Genomic DNA, 14,352 nt, shown 5'->3' with positions numbered 1-14,352 from the left:
TGTCTGACTGCCCGTTTAGGCCCGATCCCACTGGCGGGCCTAAACGGGCAGTCGGACATCCCTCAAGGGTTCCCAGATTGGAGGGGGTACAGGCTGGGCTGAGGGACACCTCCTCCCCCGTGCATGAATTTCATGCACTGGGCCTGTAGTATATATGTAGAATCCACCACCTCCTTTAATCTATCTATCTATGTATTTATTTGCTATTGGAAAAGGAGAATAGAGAGTAGCTATTGATTGGTGATTGGAATTAGTTATTAGTAGAGGAAAAGAACAAGTGAGGAGAGGAAAAACAGAAGCAAAAACAAACAAACAAAAACTAACCAACAATCAAGCAAACAACAGCAACAATACAGAAAGAAAACGGCAAAAAATATTGGATAGTGAAGAAAGAGAATATGTCCTAACTGGTTTGGCTCAGTGGATAGAGCGTCAGCCTGTGGACTGAAAGGTCCTGGGTTCAATTCCGGTCAAGGGCATGTACCTTGGTTGCAGGCACATCCCCAATAGGAGGTGTGCAGGAGGCAGCTGATCAATGTTTCTAACTCTCTATCCCTCTCTCTTCCTCTCTGTAAAAAATCAATAAAATATATTAAAAAAAAAAAAAGAAAGAGAAGAGACAAGTGTGTATGGGCTTAGAGCAGGGTAGAAGAAATTAGATATATGAATAAGATCAATTTTTCACAAGGAGTAAAAAGAAAGGATAGAGGAAAACTAAAGCAGGAAAAGGGTATGAGAAACAGGACAAAAAAAGAGGAAAAGTGAGGAAGAGAGTGTTGGCATAAAGGAAAATTTGAGATAGAGTAAAATAATGCTAAAGGGAAAATAAAAATACAATGTAGAACACTAATCCCAAAATAAAATAAAATAAAGAAAAACATCAAATAAAATTTTAAAAAGGTTAAAGTAATATTAATAATAATAATAGTTAAAATTAACAATATAATAAACAAGGTAAAATCAAGTGAGAGAAAAAGAAATTTAGTTTCTTAATCTTTTGCACTCGGATGTCGAGTGTGACTCGACACGGTTAGCATCGGTAGCAGCTCGAGGAACAAGCAAGCGAGTGCAAAGGGTTAAGTAAAATAAAAATGTGAAGTACTGAAGGTCATTTACTTCCTCTATGATTCTGCTTGGCATGTCTTTCCTTTCTGGTAGTCAGCACAGTATTGAAGTTCCCTGTGATTCACCACTCCTCTGTGTCATAAGCCACAATCCTGTTTTCAACCAGGCGGATCTGTCTGTTCTCTTTGGTTCTAAGCCTGCTGTTAGTTGTATTTACACACAAGAATCAATTTCTGATACAACCCCTGGGTGGCAGTGTTTCTGTCTTAATATATGGGGCTAAAAGGCCTCTCTACCCCGTATTTAGATTTTGGTTTTCCTGCCGCACTTAATACTGGGTTGGAAGGACAGACTGCCCCAGAGCTGGTTTTCTTTCTTTTTTTTTTTTTTTAACCTACTTTTTATTTTTTTAAATATATTTTATTGATGTTTTTACAGAGAGGAAGGGAGAGGGATAGAGAGTTAGAAACATCGATGAGAGAGAAACATCGATCAGCTGCCTCCTGCACACCCCCTACGGGGGATGTGCCCGCAACCAAGGTACATGCCCTTGACCGGAATCGAACCTGGGACCCTTCAGTCCACAGGCCGACGCTCTATCCACTGAGCCAAACCGGCCAGGGCCCAGAGCTGGTTTTCTGTTCATCTCTCTTAACTCTGATCCCCAGTTTCCACAAAAACAACTTTCCCCTGCAGTCTCGGTGAGTGTTTTTATTTTTTTTAATTTTTATTTATTTATTTTTTTCATTTTGTTATTCATTTATTCATGCTTTCTACAGAAACTTACAAAATATTTACTGTGTTGAGCTCTGTTCTTTTTTTTAAATAAATCTTTATTGTTCAGATTATTACAATTGTTTCTCCTTTTTCCCCCCCATATCTCCCCGCCACCCGGTTCCCACCCCCCTTCTGCCCTTACCTCTCCCCCCCATTGTCCTCATCCATAGGTGTATGATTTTGTCCAGTCTCTTCCTGTACACCCGCCCCAGACACCCCTTTCCCCCTGAGAATTATCAATCCACTCCCATTCTATGCCTCTGATTCTATTATGTTCACCAGTTTATTCTGTTCCTCAGATTTTTAATTCACTTGATTTTTAGGATCACTTGTTGATAGATATATATTTGTTGTTCATAATTTTTATCTTTACTATTTTCTTCTTTTTCCTCTTTTTAAAGAATACCTTTCAGCATTTCATATAATACTGGTTTGGTGGTGATGAACTCCTTTAGCTTTTTCTTATCTGTGAAGCTCTTTATCTGACCTTCAATTCTGAATGATAGCTTTGCTGGGTAGAGTAGTCTTGGTTGTAGGTTCTTGCTATTCATCACTTTGAATATTTCTTGCCATTCCCGTCTGGCCTGCATAGTTTCTGTTGAGATATCAGCTGATAATCGTATGGGTGCTCCCTTGTAAGTAACTAACTGTTTTTCTCTTGCTGCTTGTAAGATTCTCTCTTTGTCTTTTGCCCTTGGCATTTTAATTATGATGTGTCTTGGTGTGGTCCTCTGTGGATTCCTTCTGTTTGGGGTTCTGTGTGCTTCCTGAACTTGTAAGTCTATTTCTTTCACCAGGTGGGGGAAGTTTTCAGTCATTATTTCTTCAAATTGGTTTTCAGTATCTTGCTCTCTCTCTTCTTCTGGCACCCCAAAAATTCGGATATTGGTACGCTTAAAGCCATCCCAGAGGCTCCTTACGCTATCCTCACACTTTTGGATTCTTCTTTCTTTCCGCCTCTCTGGTTGGGTGTTTTTTTCTTCCTCATATTCCAGATCTTTGGTTTGACTCTTCGGGTATGGTGGTCTACAGTTGAGTGTCTGTATATTCTTTATTTCAGACAGTGTATGCATAATTTCTGACTGGTCCTTTTCCATTTTTTTGGTATTCTCATTAAGGTCCTTGAAGGTCTCTTCAAGTTTCTCAGTGGTTTTTAGAAGATTCTTGAGTAACCTTATAAATGTGGTTCTGAACACCATGTCGTCTATTAGTTTGCTTTCCTCCATCTCGCCTACTCATGACATACTTTGGTGTCTTCGCATTTTGGCTGCCTCCCTGTGTTGATGGAGTGGCTTTGTGTGGTCAGTGACCTATATGGGCCGGTAGCTCAGCTTCCCCAATCACCCTGGGTGGTCGTTCTTGGTACACCCCTTTGTGGGCTGAGTGGAAAGTCTTGGTGTAGTTAAAAGCCTTGATTGCTGTTGGTACACTGGGAGGAATTGACCTCCAGGCCAATTGGCTGTGAGGACCTGCTGTGTCTATAAAGGAAGAATTGCTGTTCTGGAGACACAGTAGGGCTTTGGTGCTCACTGAGTCTGCCTCTTGAATGTGTCCCTTATGAGAGTGGTTGAAATCTGGTGTCGTCCACACCAACCACTAGATACCCTAGTGTCTGGATCTCCAATGGGGTGCAGGTCTGAGGCCTCCCAGCAGGAGCAACAGCAAGAGCTACAGTTTTCTCCTCTTTGCTTGGGCGGTTTTGGAGCAGTCTGATGGGAGCTGCAATTTATTTGGATAAGCTGCCACAGAACAGGCCATTTATATGTAAAAGCCGCTGTGTGGAGCCTGGGCAGGTTTGTAGAATGTGCGGGGCGGGGTCTTAGGGCGGGGCAGGGTCTCAGGATGTCACTAGGCTGGGGCGTGGCCAACGGCTATGGCTGCCTTCAGCCGTCTCTGCCTTTCCGCATTTCCAAGTCCCCGTGTCCTGTGCTCCAGCGCAGCAAACCCTGATTGCTGGGCGCACCTCTGCAGAAAAGTCACTCTCACTCTCCGACCGATGGCCGAGAGTCCAGCTTCTCCCCGTAGGTGTCTGGGTCCCCCGCGTGTCCCCAGAAACTGGAGTTCAGAGTGATCGGGAGTTTGTCTCCCTTCGGTTTGAAGAAAAGCCGTGCGCCCAGTCGCCCGCCGCCAGCCCGCTTCGCGCGTGCCTCCGTACCTCAGCTCTCCAGCGTTTGTGCTCCCTTCTCTTCTTAGTTGTAAATCTACCACTCAGCCAGCTTTCCCGTGGTTCTGGGTGGTAGACGTTTTGTTTTTTAGTTGTATTTTTGAAATTGTTGTGCGAGGCGGCAGTTTAGTTGTTTAACTTTGCCGCCATCTTGGTTCCTCTTCTCTCGGTGAGTGTTTTTAATTGGAAGATCCTATGTACTGTACTTAGCAAGCAAAAATAAGGATTTTTTAAAAAAATGGCCAGAAGAGGCATGCAGACTCACATCTTTTTCCCCTGCACTATGCGTGACTTTTTTTCCTTCACGCTGCCTTTCTGGGCCCAGTCCAGCTTTGGTTTAATATCTAGAGTTCCCTTCTGCCAGCAGCCCTGTGAACCCCCTTCCACATTCAAGGGCTACACCGATCCCATTGGTTGCGGACTTTGTGGGGCACAGCCTTCCTCTGAGACTCTAGTTCCCGCTGCACGTGTTTCTCCCTCCCGCCTTGATCCCAAATCTCACCTTTCTTTAGGTGATATCTGACCTTTCTGTCCGTGCGTTGCCTCACCAGCTGTGTTTAATTTGCCAGTTCCAGGTGGTTGTTGTTGAATTCAGTTGTTCTATCTGCTCTGTGAGAAGGCACAGGGCCTGTCCACATTTTTGGCGCCACTTTGTCTCCCTCTGGACAGCCCGCGGTTGGGGAGGTTGGAATTCCAGTGTTCGTGGGTTTGCAGCTGAGGCAGCTAGTCCCTGGGCATTGTGGTTGTAAGGTCCTGGGAAGTATCCGAGGTCTCCCGGTTGAAGGTAAGGCTGGGCTTCTGATCACAGCTGGTCTCCCTATCACAGCCAGTCTCCCTTTCAAGATGGTGTGGTCTCTGTGGCAGAGCCAGCCACTCCAGGAGAGATTTCACCAACAGTAGAGGCTGCCCAGCCAGGGGAGTTTGGTCTTCCAGTTCCCACCAGGCCTGTGAATTATAGCTGTCCCTCACTGACAAATACAGACACCCCCGCATATCCACACACTCTTACTTCGTTCTCTCACTCACACACTATCTTGCAGCCAACCATCCCATTGGCAGCCATCTTGGATCTCTCCACTTGTCTGTTTTTGAATCACCACAGAAATATTATGAAAAGAAAGCACATAGAAATTATAATTTTATTATAGAACTAGAGGGCTGGTACACAAAATTTGTGCACTCAGTGAGGGGGATCCCTCAGCCTGGCCTGTGCCCTCTCACAGTCCGGGATCCCTTGGGGGATGTCCAACTGATGGGTGAGGCCTGCTTCCATGGGGGAGCAGGCCTCACCCATCAGTCGGACATCCTTAGTGCTGTCATGGATGTGGGAGAGGCTCCTGCCAACACTGCTGTGCTCACTTGCCATGAGCCTGGCTTCTGGTGCACTGACCACCAGGGGGCAGATCCTGCATTGAGCGTCTGCCCTCTGGTGGTCAGTGCACAACATAATGACCAGTCATTCTGCCATTGAGTTGATTTGCATATTAGCCTTTTATTATATAGGACTAGAGGCCCGATGCATGAAAATTTGTGCACTTGAGGGGAGAGGGAGTTCTCAGCCCAGACTGCATACTCTCACAATCCGCAACCCCTCGGGTAGGGTCCAGTCCCATTGTAGCATGGCTCTGGTTACCCAGGCCTACGGGCCGAGGGGCGGTGGGACTAAGAGGCCAGTCTGATTGCAGCATGGCTCCGGTTCACCGGAGCCTGTGGGCAGCGGGAGGGACCAAGATTCCCAAATCGCAGCATGGATTTGGTTACCCAGAGCCTGCATGCTGAGGGTATAAACCAAGAGGCCAGTCCGATGGCAGCATGGCTCTGGTTCCCTGGAGCTTGTGGTCGGGGGGAGGTACCTAGAGGCCAGTCCAATGGTAGCATGCTCCTGTTCCCACAGCTCCATCCCACTGCTGTGCTGCGGGTGTCTGGTACCCATAGCTGCCTCCTGCCACCATGCCATGGGCAGCTGGGACCCAGGACTGACTCCCGTTGCGCCAGTCAGGACCCAGGACTGATGCCCGCTGTGCCGGCTGGGACCCTAGCCTGGTGTTTTGTCATCCATCTGTCGTTTAGGTAGTGATAGACCCTGGCTTTTTATGTAATAGGGTTATATAAGTGTTAAGTTTAATTTTAGGAAGTAGAACAATGTACATCTAGAAAGCTTATTAAAATTGTAGATTTCTGGAGGGATGAGGACAAATATGTGATACCTTAATCAATAAAGAAATTTTTTTTAAAAAGTGTAGGTTTCTCGCCCCATCTACAGACTCATTAATTTGAGGATAGGGATAAATTTGTGCTTCTAACAAGCACCTCAGGTGATGTTTATCTAGGTAGTTTGCAGAATACACATTGAGAAAACAGGTGTGAGAATTTTTCAGAAATAGAGAAGATGACAAAAACAGATCCAAGTTACCACCAAGAAATAGACTGAAGAACTCTATTTTTATCCCTCTACTTCTACCCCCCCCCCGAAGTGTTTCATATAATAAGCATTCCTGAAAATGAAGAATATAAACTTTTATAAAATTAATAAATGCAGTGGCTCATAGATCATGACCCAAAGAGAGCAGGCAGTTACTCTGTTTCACATGCTTCAAATTGTTTTATGAAACATTTATTAAGAATGACTTTTGGCTAGAAACTATACTGGAGGCTTTCACATATATAATCTTTTTTTTAAATTTCTTTATTGATTAAGATGTCACATATTTGTCCTCATCCCCCCATTCCCATCCCACACCCCTCCCCACGGATGCCCCCACCCCCTGTTGAACTTAACCATTGGTTAGGCTCGTATGCGTATAATCTTAATATTCCTAGGATTCCTGTGACATTCCCATTGTAGTAATTTGGAAAGAATAATTTTGACTTCAGGTAACAGAAATCAAGTTTAAAGTGATTTAAGCCAAAGGAAAAGATACAGAACAAGAGCAGAAATCCAGAGGTGTAGGACTGACTTCAAGGTTGGTTGAACCAGTCACTGAAGAATGTCATTCAGGACTCAAGTTTTTGTCCATCCATTCTTTGCCATCTAAAGTGCCAACTTCACCCTAAAGCTGGTTCTCCTCTTGGTTATAGGATAGCTTCTGGCTACAGAGGTGTTATCCTCTCATTCACATCCAGGAGGAGGGTTTGCTGGCTTTTCATAATTCTCTCCGAATAGTAAGGGCCTCACATTAAATTAAATTAAACCCAAATTAATCAATGTGGCTTAGACTAGTATTTTTCAATGTGTTTTATTATTCACTCAAGGAGTCTTCTTAGACATTTTCTTCCTAAACACCCCTTCCCCATTTTAAGAACATAGATATTACTGTATGTCTGCTTTATACATAAAAGAGTAACTTGATCACCCCAACCTCAGAATGCATGGCCTAGACTAATTCAGGACACCTCTGGAACTGTGGATGGGATCAGCCTTCCTTGGAGCACATGTCCATGTGTGGGAGGTAACAGCAAAAATGTGAGTTTTGTTAGGATGGAGAAAGTAGTAAGGAATGGATTTTGGGTAGGCAAAAAACAGTGGCCACCATTCAAGCTGAGAGACAGAACAGATAATTTGTATTGGTAAGTGGTAAAATAAATTCAGACCAGGATTTCTAACTTCAACTGCAATGCTCTAGTCATTAAAACTTAGTTATCCCTTTTTAGTTTGTCTTGGAGGTAACGTCAACAATGAAGAGAATCTTGAGAGGGACAGTTATGGATTCAAATAGCAATTCTGTACTTACTGGTTATGTGGAAAAGTCACTGGAGCTCTATGAACTTTATATTCTTTCTCTTTAAAAGAGATATTATAATTTCTTGAATACCAGTTTGTTAAAAGGATTAAATAAGCTAAACATGTAAAACAACAAGAAAAATGCTTTTGTAAATGTTAGTTCCTTTCCATTATCATTTTTCCTTTTGAAAAAATTAAGTGAAGGCTTAGGAATTCATGGCAACCCAAGCAGAGGCCCTGGTATCTGGAATTTATTTTCCTTCTACAATTGAAACTTTGTAGCCTGGAGTGGAGCCAAGCCTGGGGCTCCCTCCGAGGCTGGTAGCCATTTGTGTTGGGGTTATAATTGAAACTTTGTTGCCCTTTGTTGTCTAAAAATATATATTACTAGTGGCCCAGTGCATGAAATTTGTGCACATTAAAAGGGAATTAATTAGAGGAAATATTTTAATACTAGAGGCCCGGTGCACGAAATTCGTGCACAGAGGGGGGTTGTCCCTCAGCCCAGCCTGTACCCTCTCCAATATGGGACTCCTGGAGGGATGTCCGACTGCCCGTTTAGGCCCTCCCTCTCACAATCCAGGACTGCTGGCTCCCAACTGCTTGCCTGCCTGCCTTCCTGATTGCCCCTAACCGCTTCTGCCTGCCAGCCTGATCACCCCCTAACCACTCTGCTGCCAGCCTGGTTGCCCCCAACTTCCCTCCTCTGCCGGCCTGGTTACCCCTAACTGCCCTCTCCTGCAGGGTTGATCACCTCCAACTGCCCTCTCTTGCAGGCCTGGTGCCTCCCAACTGCCCTCTCCTGCTGGCCACCTTGTGGTGGCCATTTTGTGTCCACATGGGGGCAGGATCTTTGACCACATGGGGGCAGCTATATTGTGTGTTGCAGTGGTGATCAATCTGTATAGTACTCTTTTATTAGATAGGATAGAGGCCTGGTACAGGGGTGGGGGCCAGTTGGTTTGCCCTGAAGGATGTCCCTGATCAGGGTGGGGTTCCCTTGGGGCGTGGGGCGGCCTGAGCGAGGGGCCTGTGGTGGTTTGCGGGCGGGCCACGCCCCCTGGCAACCCAAGCAGAGGCCCTGGTATCTGGAATTTATTTTCCTTCTACAATTGAAACTTTGTAGCCTGGAGTGGAGCCAAGCCTGGGGCTCCCTCCGAGGCTGGTAGCCATTTGTGTTGGGGTTATAATTGAAACTTTGTTGCCCTAAGCGGGTGAGCCCGGCCAGGGTGTGCAGAAAGCTTTGCTTCCCCTGTTGCCGGCAGCAACCCTGGCCTGCTCTCTCAAGCTCCATTCTGCCGCCATTTGTTTGAATTTGTTTACCTTCTATAATTGAAACTTTGTAGCTTGAGTGGAGGCTTAGGCCTGCATCGGCTGGCAGAAAGCTTGGCTTCCTCTGTTACCTAGGAAACCTTGCTCTCTGTGGCTGTAGCCATCTTGGTTTGGGTTAATTTGCATACTCGTTCTGATTGGATGGTGGGTGTGGCTTGTGGGTGTGTCGGAGGTATGGTCAATTTGCATATTTGTCTATTATTAGATAGGATTGCTATTTGCCCTTTCTCTATAATAGAAGTGTCAGAGATGAAAGAAAATTAGTAAAATGTATATGAAAACCTTCCTCCTGTCAGAGTCTGGGGTGCGCTGCGGGACCCGGAGTCAAGTTCCCACCCACCTGTGCTTGCCTCAAAATTACATGAGACCCAGACCCAGCCGGCCCCCCCCCCGCCCGCCCCATTGGGCGAGATCCATACCCGGCCAGCCCCAACCCTGTCAAGCCCTGCCCGACGAGGGGTACAGCCTCAGGTCCCCTGGCCTAGGGCGGGGGTCGCAGCCTGAGGTCCCCCATCAAGCCCTGCTGGGCGGGGGTCGCAGCCTGAGGTCCCCCATCAAGCCCTGCTGGGCGGGGGTCGCAGCCTGAGGTCCCCCATCAAGCCCAGCTGGGCAGGGGGCATGTCCTGAGGTCAACTGTCAAGCCCCGCCAGGCAGGGGGAGTGGCCTGAGGTCTCCTTAGGTCTCCCGGCTGGGCACCGAGGCGGGGGGTGTAGCCTCAGGTCCCCCCCTGGCCTGGCACCAGGGCAGGGGGCACGCCTTGAGGTCCCCCATCAAGCCCTGCCGGGCAGTGGCCACGGCCTGAGGTCCCCCGTCAAGCCCTGCCGGGCGGGGGGCACAGCCTGAGGTCCCCAGTCATGCCCCACTGGGCGTGGGGGCGCAGGCTCATGTCCCCCGGCCCAGCGCCATGCAGCCTCAGGTCCCTGCTGATTGCTGGTTACAGGAACCCCACCTCCGCTGTGGGCGCAGCCATCTTGTGATGGCTTGTGGGTTAATTTGCATATTACCTCTTTATTATATAGGGTTGTTAGAATTTGCAAAACTATTTAAAATTCATCTCCATTCATTTCAAATGTTGTTTATTTTATACAGAATGAATACTGTAGTTAGCATACTTTTGTAATTGTCACATCCACAACTTCAGGAAGATGATAGCTCTCTACAATGTAAGCTCTGTAAAGATGGGAGGGAAAGTGTATTTTTAATGATTTGTGATGTGTGCTGGTTGCAGAGAAGCTGAATGTTGAGTGTAAAGAAAGTTTATAAATTGCTTTCAGTTTTATGGTCATGATCTTCTGGTTTGATACGAATTTTCATCTATTCTTTATTTTCTAGGACAAATCTATTAGCACTAGTTTACCTGTCCTAGACTTAATAGATGCCATTGCACCAAATGCAGTTCGGCAAGAAATGATAAAGAGAGAAGACTTCTCTGATGAGGACAAGCTGAACAATGCTAAGTAAGCTTTTATTGTTTGTATTAGAACATAGTGGCTCTTTAAATTCTTAAATCCATACAGGTAAGGTTAATATATCTTTAAGATTCACATTTTTAAATACAACTTGTATAGGTAATATGATTTAACTACTCAAACTTAACTTTTTTGTAAAGTTAAATCATAAAATATTTCGTTCTTTTATTAACATACTATATGCATATCTATGTGCATAGATTCGTGCACATTGACAAAAAGTTAATTAGAAGGTGGCCGGCGGTGAGACGGGCCTGACACACCCTGGAGCCAACCTCCCATGGTCCCTCTCTGGCCAGCCGCACCTGGGGCAGTGCCAGAGCTTAAAGGGCGTCTGTGGAGTGAGTGGGGTCCCTCAGGCAGGTGGGGGCGCTTGGCCTGGTCTGCAGGGATAGGGCCAAAACTGGCAGTCTAAGGTGACCAGATTTTAACATTGGTAAAGCGGGACACCATTGACTGGTGGTGGTGGTGGTGGTGGTGGTGGGGGGGGGGGTTGATTAAAAATTTGGTCTATATGGAGCAACAAAAATTTTCATAGAATGCAAAATTAGTATTGTAATATATTTTTTTAAAATTTCAACATAAGTACAATTTACAAATATAATAAATAAAAAATTATGTATAGTATTATTTTATTCTTTGGCATATTTCTCATTTGAGTGAATTTTTTTTAGTAGATTGCTGTCATTGTTTAAAAGGTCATGAATTTGCCGTAAGTGTCACTTTCAAGGCCGGCGCTAGACTTTTTGCCGCCACTATAAAATATAAATAATACGAGTACTGTCTGCTAAATTAGAGAAAATTTATGTATTTATGAAATAAATAAATTACTTCCCTAATTATCTGAATAGCTGATTTGTAATGACATCACTTGTTTAACTAGCTTACTAGCACGCAGTACAATGTGTATCGTCTGAGAGACAGTTACAAAATGTTTTCGTCGTTGCCAATCCCCCAAAATGCCATTGTTCATTAAGTCCAAACAATGGTGGTCGAATTCTAACAACTGATCAACAATGCGAACTTTGATAAGCAGTTCTCGATAATCAGTTCTCAACAATTATTTGTTATTATTACAGTTTAACATTATAAAATTAACAAAAATAATATAAAACTCATATCCTGGCTAAATAGCCAGATGGCCGCCGAAAACCGTATATTCCCTTCCCGTTCTCCCGCCGTTCCCTAGCTTGTCGTGCATTCTTTCCAAAAATCGGGACTTTTTAAAAACGCCGCGGGACGCGGGACAAATTGTTAAAAATCGGGACTGTCCTGTCAAAAGCGGGACGTCTGGTCACCTTACCCAAAGGGTCCCAGAGTGAGAGAGGGCACTCTGCAAAGTTGCTGTTGCTCGGCAGCTCATGCATTGAGCGTTTGCCCCCTGGTGGTCATTGTGTGTCATAGCTACCAGCCAGTCACTTAGGCATATATATATATATATAATAAAGAAAACACAGTAGATATCAAATACCAATATATTTTTCTTGTTTTTTTCAAGATATGCCATTTCAGTTGCTCGAAAGATTGGTGCCAGGATATATGCCTTACCTGACGACCTTGTAGAAGTAAAGCCAAAGATGGTCATGACGGTGTTTGCATGCTTAATGGGAAAAGGACTAAACAGAATAAAATAAACATTTAATATGATTTTCTGCCACATTAACACATGGAATGCCTCACAGTTTACAGAATTCTGAAATGTAGTAGGTATAAAAGCAGAGATTACTTATATGCTCAAAACAATTGTAAAATTCATTAATGAATTCAATATCCTATTCATACTAATTAGAATTTGTCAACCTTTTTGGATAACACAATTAATTTACTAGTAGATACTTAGAATATGTTCATCATCAAGCTGATATTTCGCAATTAAATTATTTTCATTTCTGGAAAGTCTCATTAAAACAAGACTAATTTAATCTTTTTAATGGTTCTAAAAGATCAATACAAAATTTTTTGCAAGTCCTGTGAAATGTGTTTTGATTTGTGTTAAATTTGATTATAACTGCATTAAAAGTCATAATTCAGTTTCATCACTTTGTTTTTTCCCTCTATGTGCAGTGGTCTAAACTAACTTTTCTGTAAATTTCTATATTGTCTAAAACTTTTAAGTGACAAGTATTGTTCTAGCAACATTAATTTTTTTTAATATATGAGAACTCCTGAAGAAATCCCAAAGTTCATTCTCTTATGTAAGAAGCCAGAGCTTTTTACTTAAAACTTAATTTCAACTCCATTGATACTTTATATATGCTTGTTAGGTAATGACAGGCAGCATATATATATTGGCAAAATGTTATTAGGGAAATATGTCTGTGTATGTATATATTTTGCACCGAATTATCTGGGTTTTCTTAAACGGTATGTATAATTGGTGAGTCAGCCAACCAATAAGTATTTATTGTGCCCCCACTGTGTGTACTTTTCAGTTTGCAACTATTTGGTACATGAAAATTTCTTTTAGAAATATTCATTTTTGATGTGCATATGGATATTTGTGACTGACTTCTTCCAGATATTTAGAGCCAAACTTTGGCTAGAGGATTTCAAAATATGTTGATGCTATAATGTTAGCTTCATGTTACAGATGCTAATTTTGATCTCTACTGAAGCCCTAAATAATCTAGAACATGCCAACTGAATCTCTTTAGCAGAAAGTAACACAAAGTATTTTTTAACATAGAGCATTTTCACGTTTTTTTCTGCAGCCTCCTACAAGTTGGCAATGTTTGGTAAATGCTTGTGTTGCTTAGGAACAACTAAGTCTGAGACCTATTTTTGTCTGATTTTTTAGGAGTGGAAAGATTCTTTACTAACAGTTGAATTCAGAAATCTGCTTTCTTCATCTTCCACTGTCAGTACCAGTGAAACTGCTGTGCAACAAAAATACTGTCACTTTATGTCAGTATGAATGAGAAGTCTAACTTCCCTTTTACCATTGATTAAAATATACATATTGGTAAGATTTTCACTGGAATTATGAACAGGTGGAACTATGAAGTATATTCTTCTATAAGAGAGATTTCCTTTCCTTTTATATTTTGATGTTTTTTTCCTATATGATGATTAAGATATGTTCTTGCTCTTTTGTGAGATTATTTAAATCATGTTTCCCCTTTTGATTTTTTTCGCCATATATTTACTAAGTTATCTGATTTACATGAAAGTTAGCACTTCAGGGTGTTCTTTTTCTCACAAAGTATATTTAATAAAAATTCTGTGTATGTACAAATGTGTCAGCATTTATTGTATTTACATAAAAATATATAACCCTGAAAATTTATATATATAAAAGCCTGCCGCAACCTTCGCAGCAGAGTTCAGGATCTGAAGGAGGGGCCAACACACAAATGAAAATGCTATACAAGACATATGAATTTAGAAGGCATTGGACACTGGGGTGGTGGGGGCTTGCCCAGGGTGGGAATGGCTAGGGGGGTGGTCAATTGGGAAAAAAGAAGACATATGTAAAACTTTAGATAATAAAAAAAAGTGAATATCACACACAAAAAAGGCATTGGGGGCCAGGTGGAGACCTCTTTCTTGAGGAGAAACACCGACTTCTGGCCTAGTCCGCTATTTATTTACTTGAATACACATTTTCCCTTTAGCAATGCATACAGGCATATCAAGGGTAAAGTTTGGTAAACAGTAAGAGGATTATCAGGTTAGGGAATTGTCTTGAGCCACCACTATCTCAACAGACAAGGTGCTTAGTGTCAGTCCTGCTAACACCCAAGGTCCATTGGCCTTCTGCATTCCTTGGTGCACTCTTGTGACACTATCAGCAAGTAGTGGCTTCCAGCAAAAGCCTAATATAC

General features: G+C 43.3%; 1 protein-coding gene across 5 annotated transcripts in view; it reads left to right on the top strand.

The window, feature by feature from the left end:
• Positions 1-13,757, top strand: part of PLS1 (plastin 1) — a 222,745-nt gene extending 208,988 nt beyond the window's left edge. For all 5 annotated transcript variants that reach the window (XM_079777349.1, XM_079777350.1, XM_079777348.1 and 2 more), the window contains 2 exons: positions 10,392-10,516; positions 12,027-13,757. In XM_079777349.1, the coding sequence (XP_079633475.1) occupies positions 10,392-10,516; positions 12,027-12,162 (261 nt within the window). In that variant the 3' untranslated portion in view covers positions 12,163-13,757. The remainder of the gene's footprint in view (positions 1-10,391; positions 10,517-12,026) is intronic.
• Positions 13,758-14,352: the final 595 nt, after the last annotated feature.

Source organism: Cnephaeus nilssonii (assembly GCF_951640355.1).
Source record: "Cnephaeus nilssonii genome assembly, chromosome: 7".
In the NCBI taxonomy this organism is placed as follows: domain Eukaryota; kingdom Metazoa; phylum Chordata; class Mammalia; order Chiroptera; family Vespertilionidae; genus Cnephaeus; species Cnephaeus nilssonii.
Note: the sequence above shows the minus strand (reverse complement) of the source record. Positions and strands in the feature narration are given on the sequence as shown.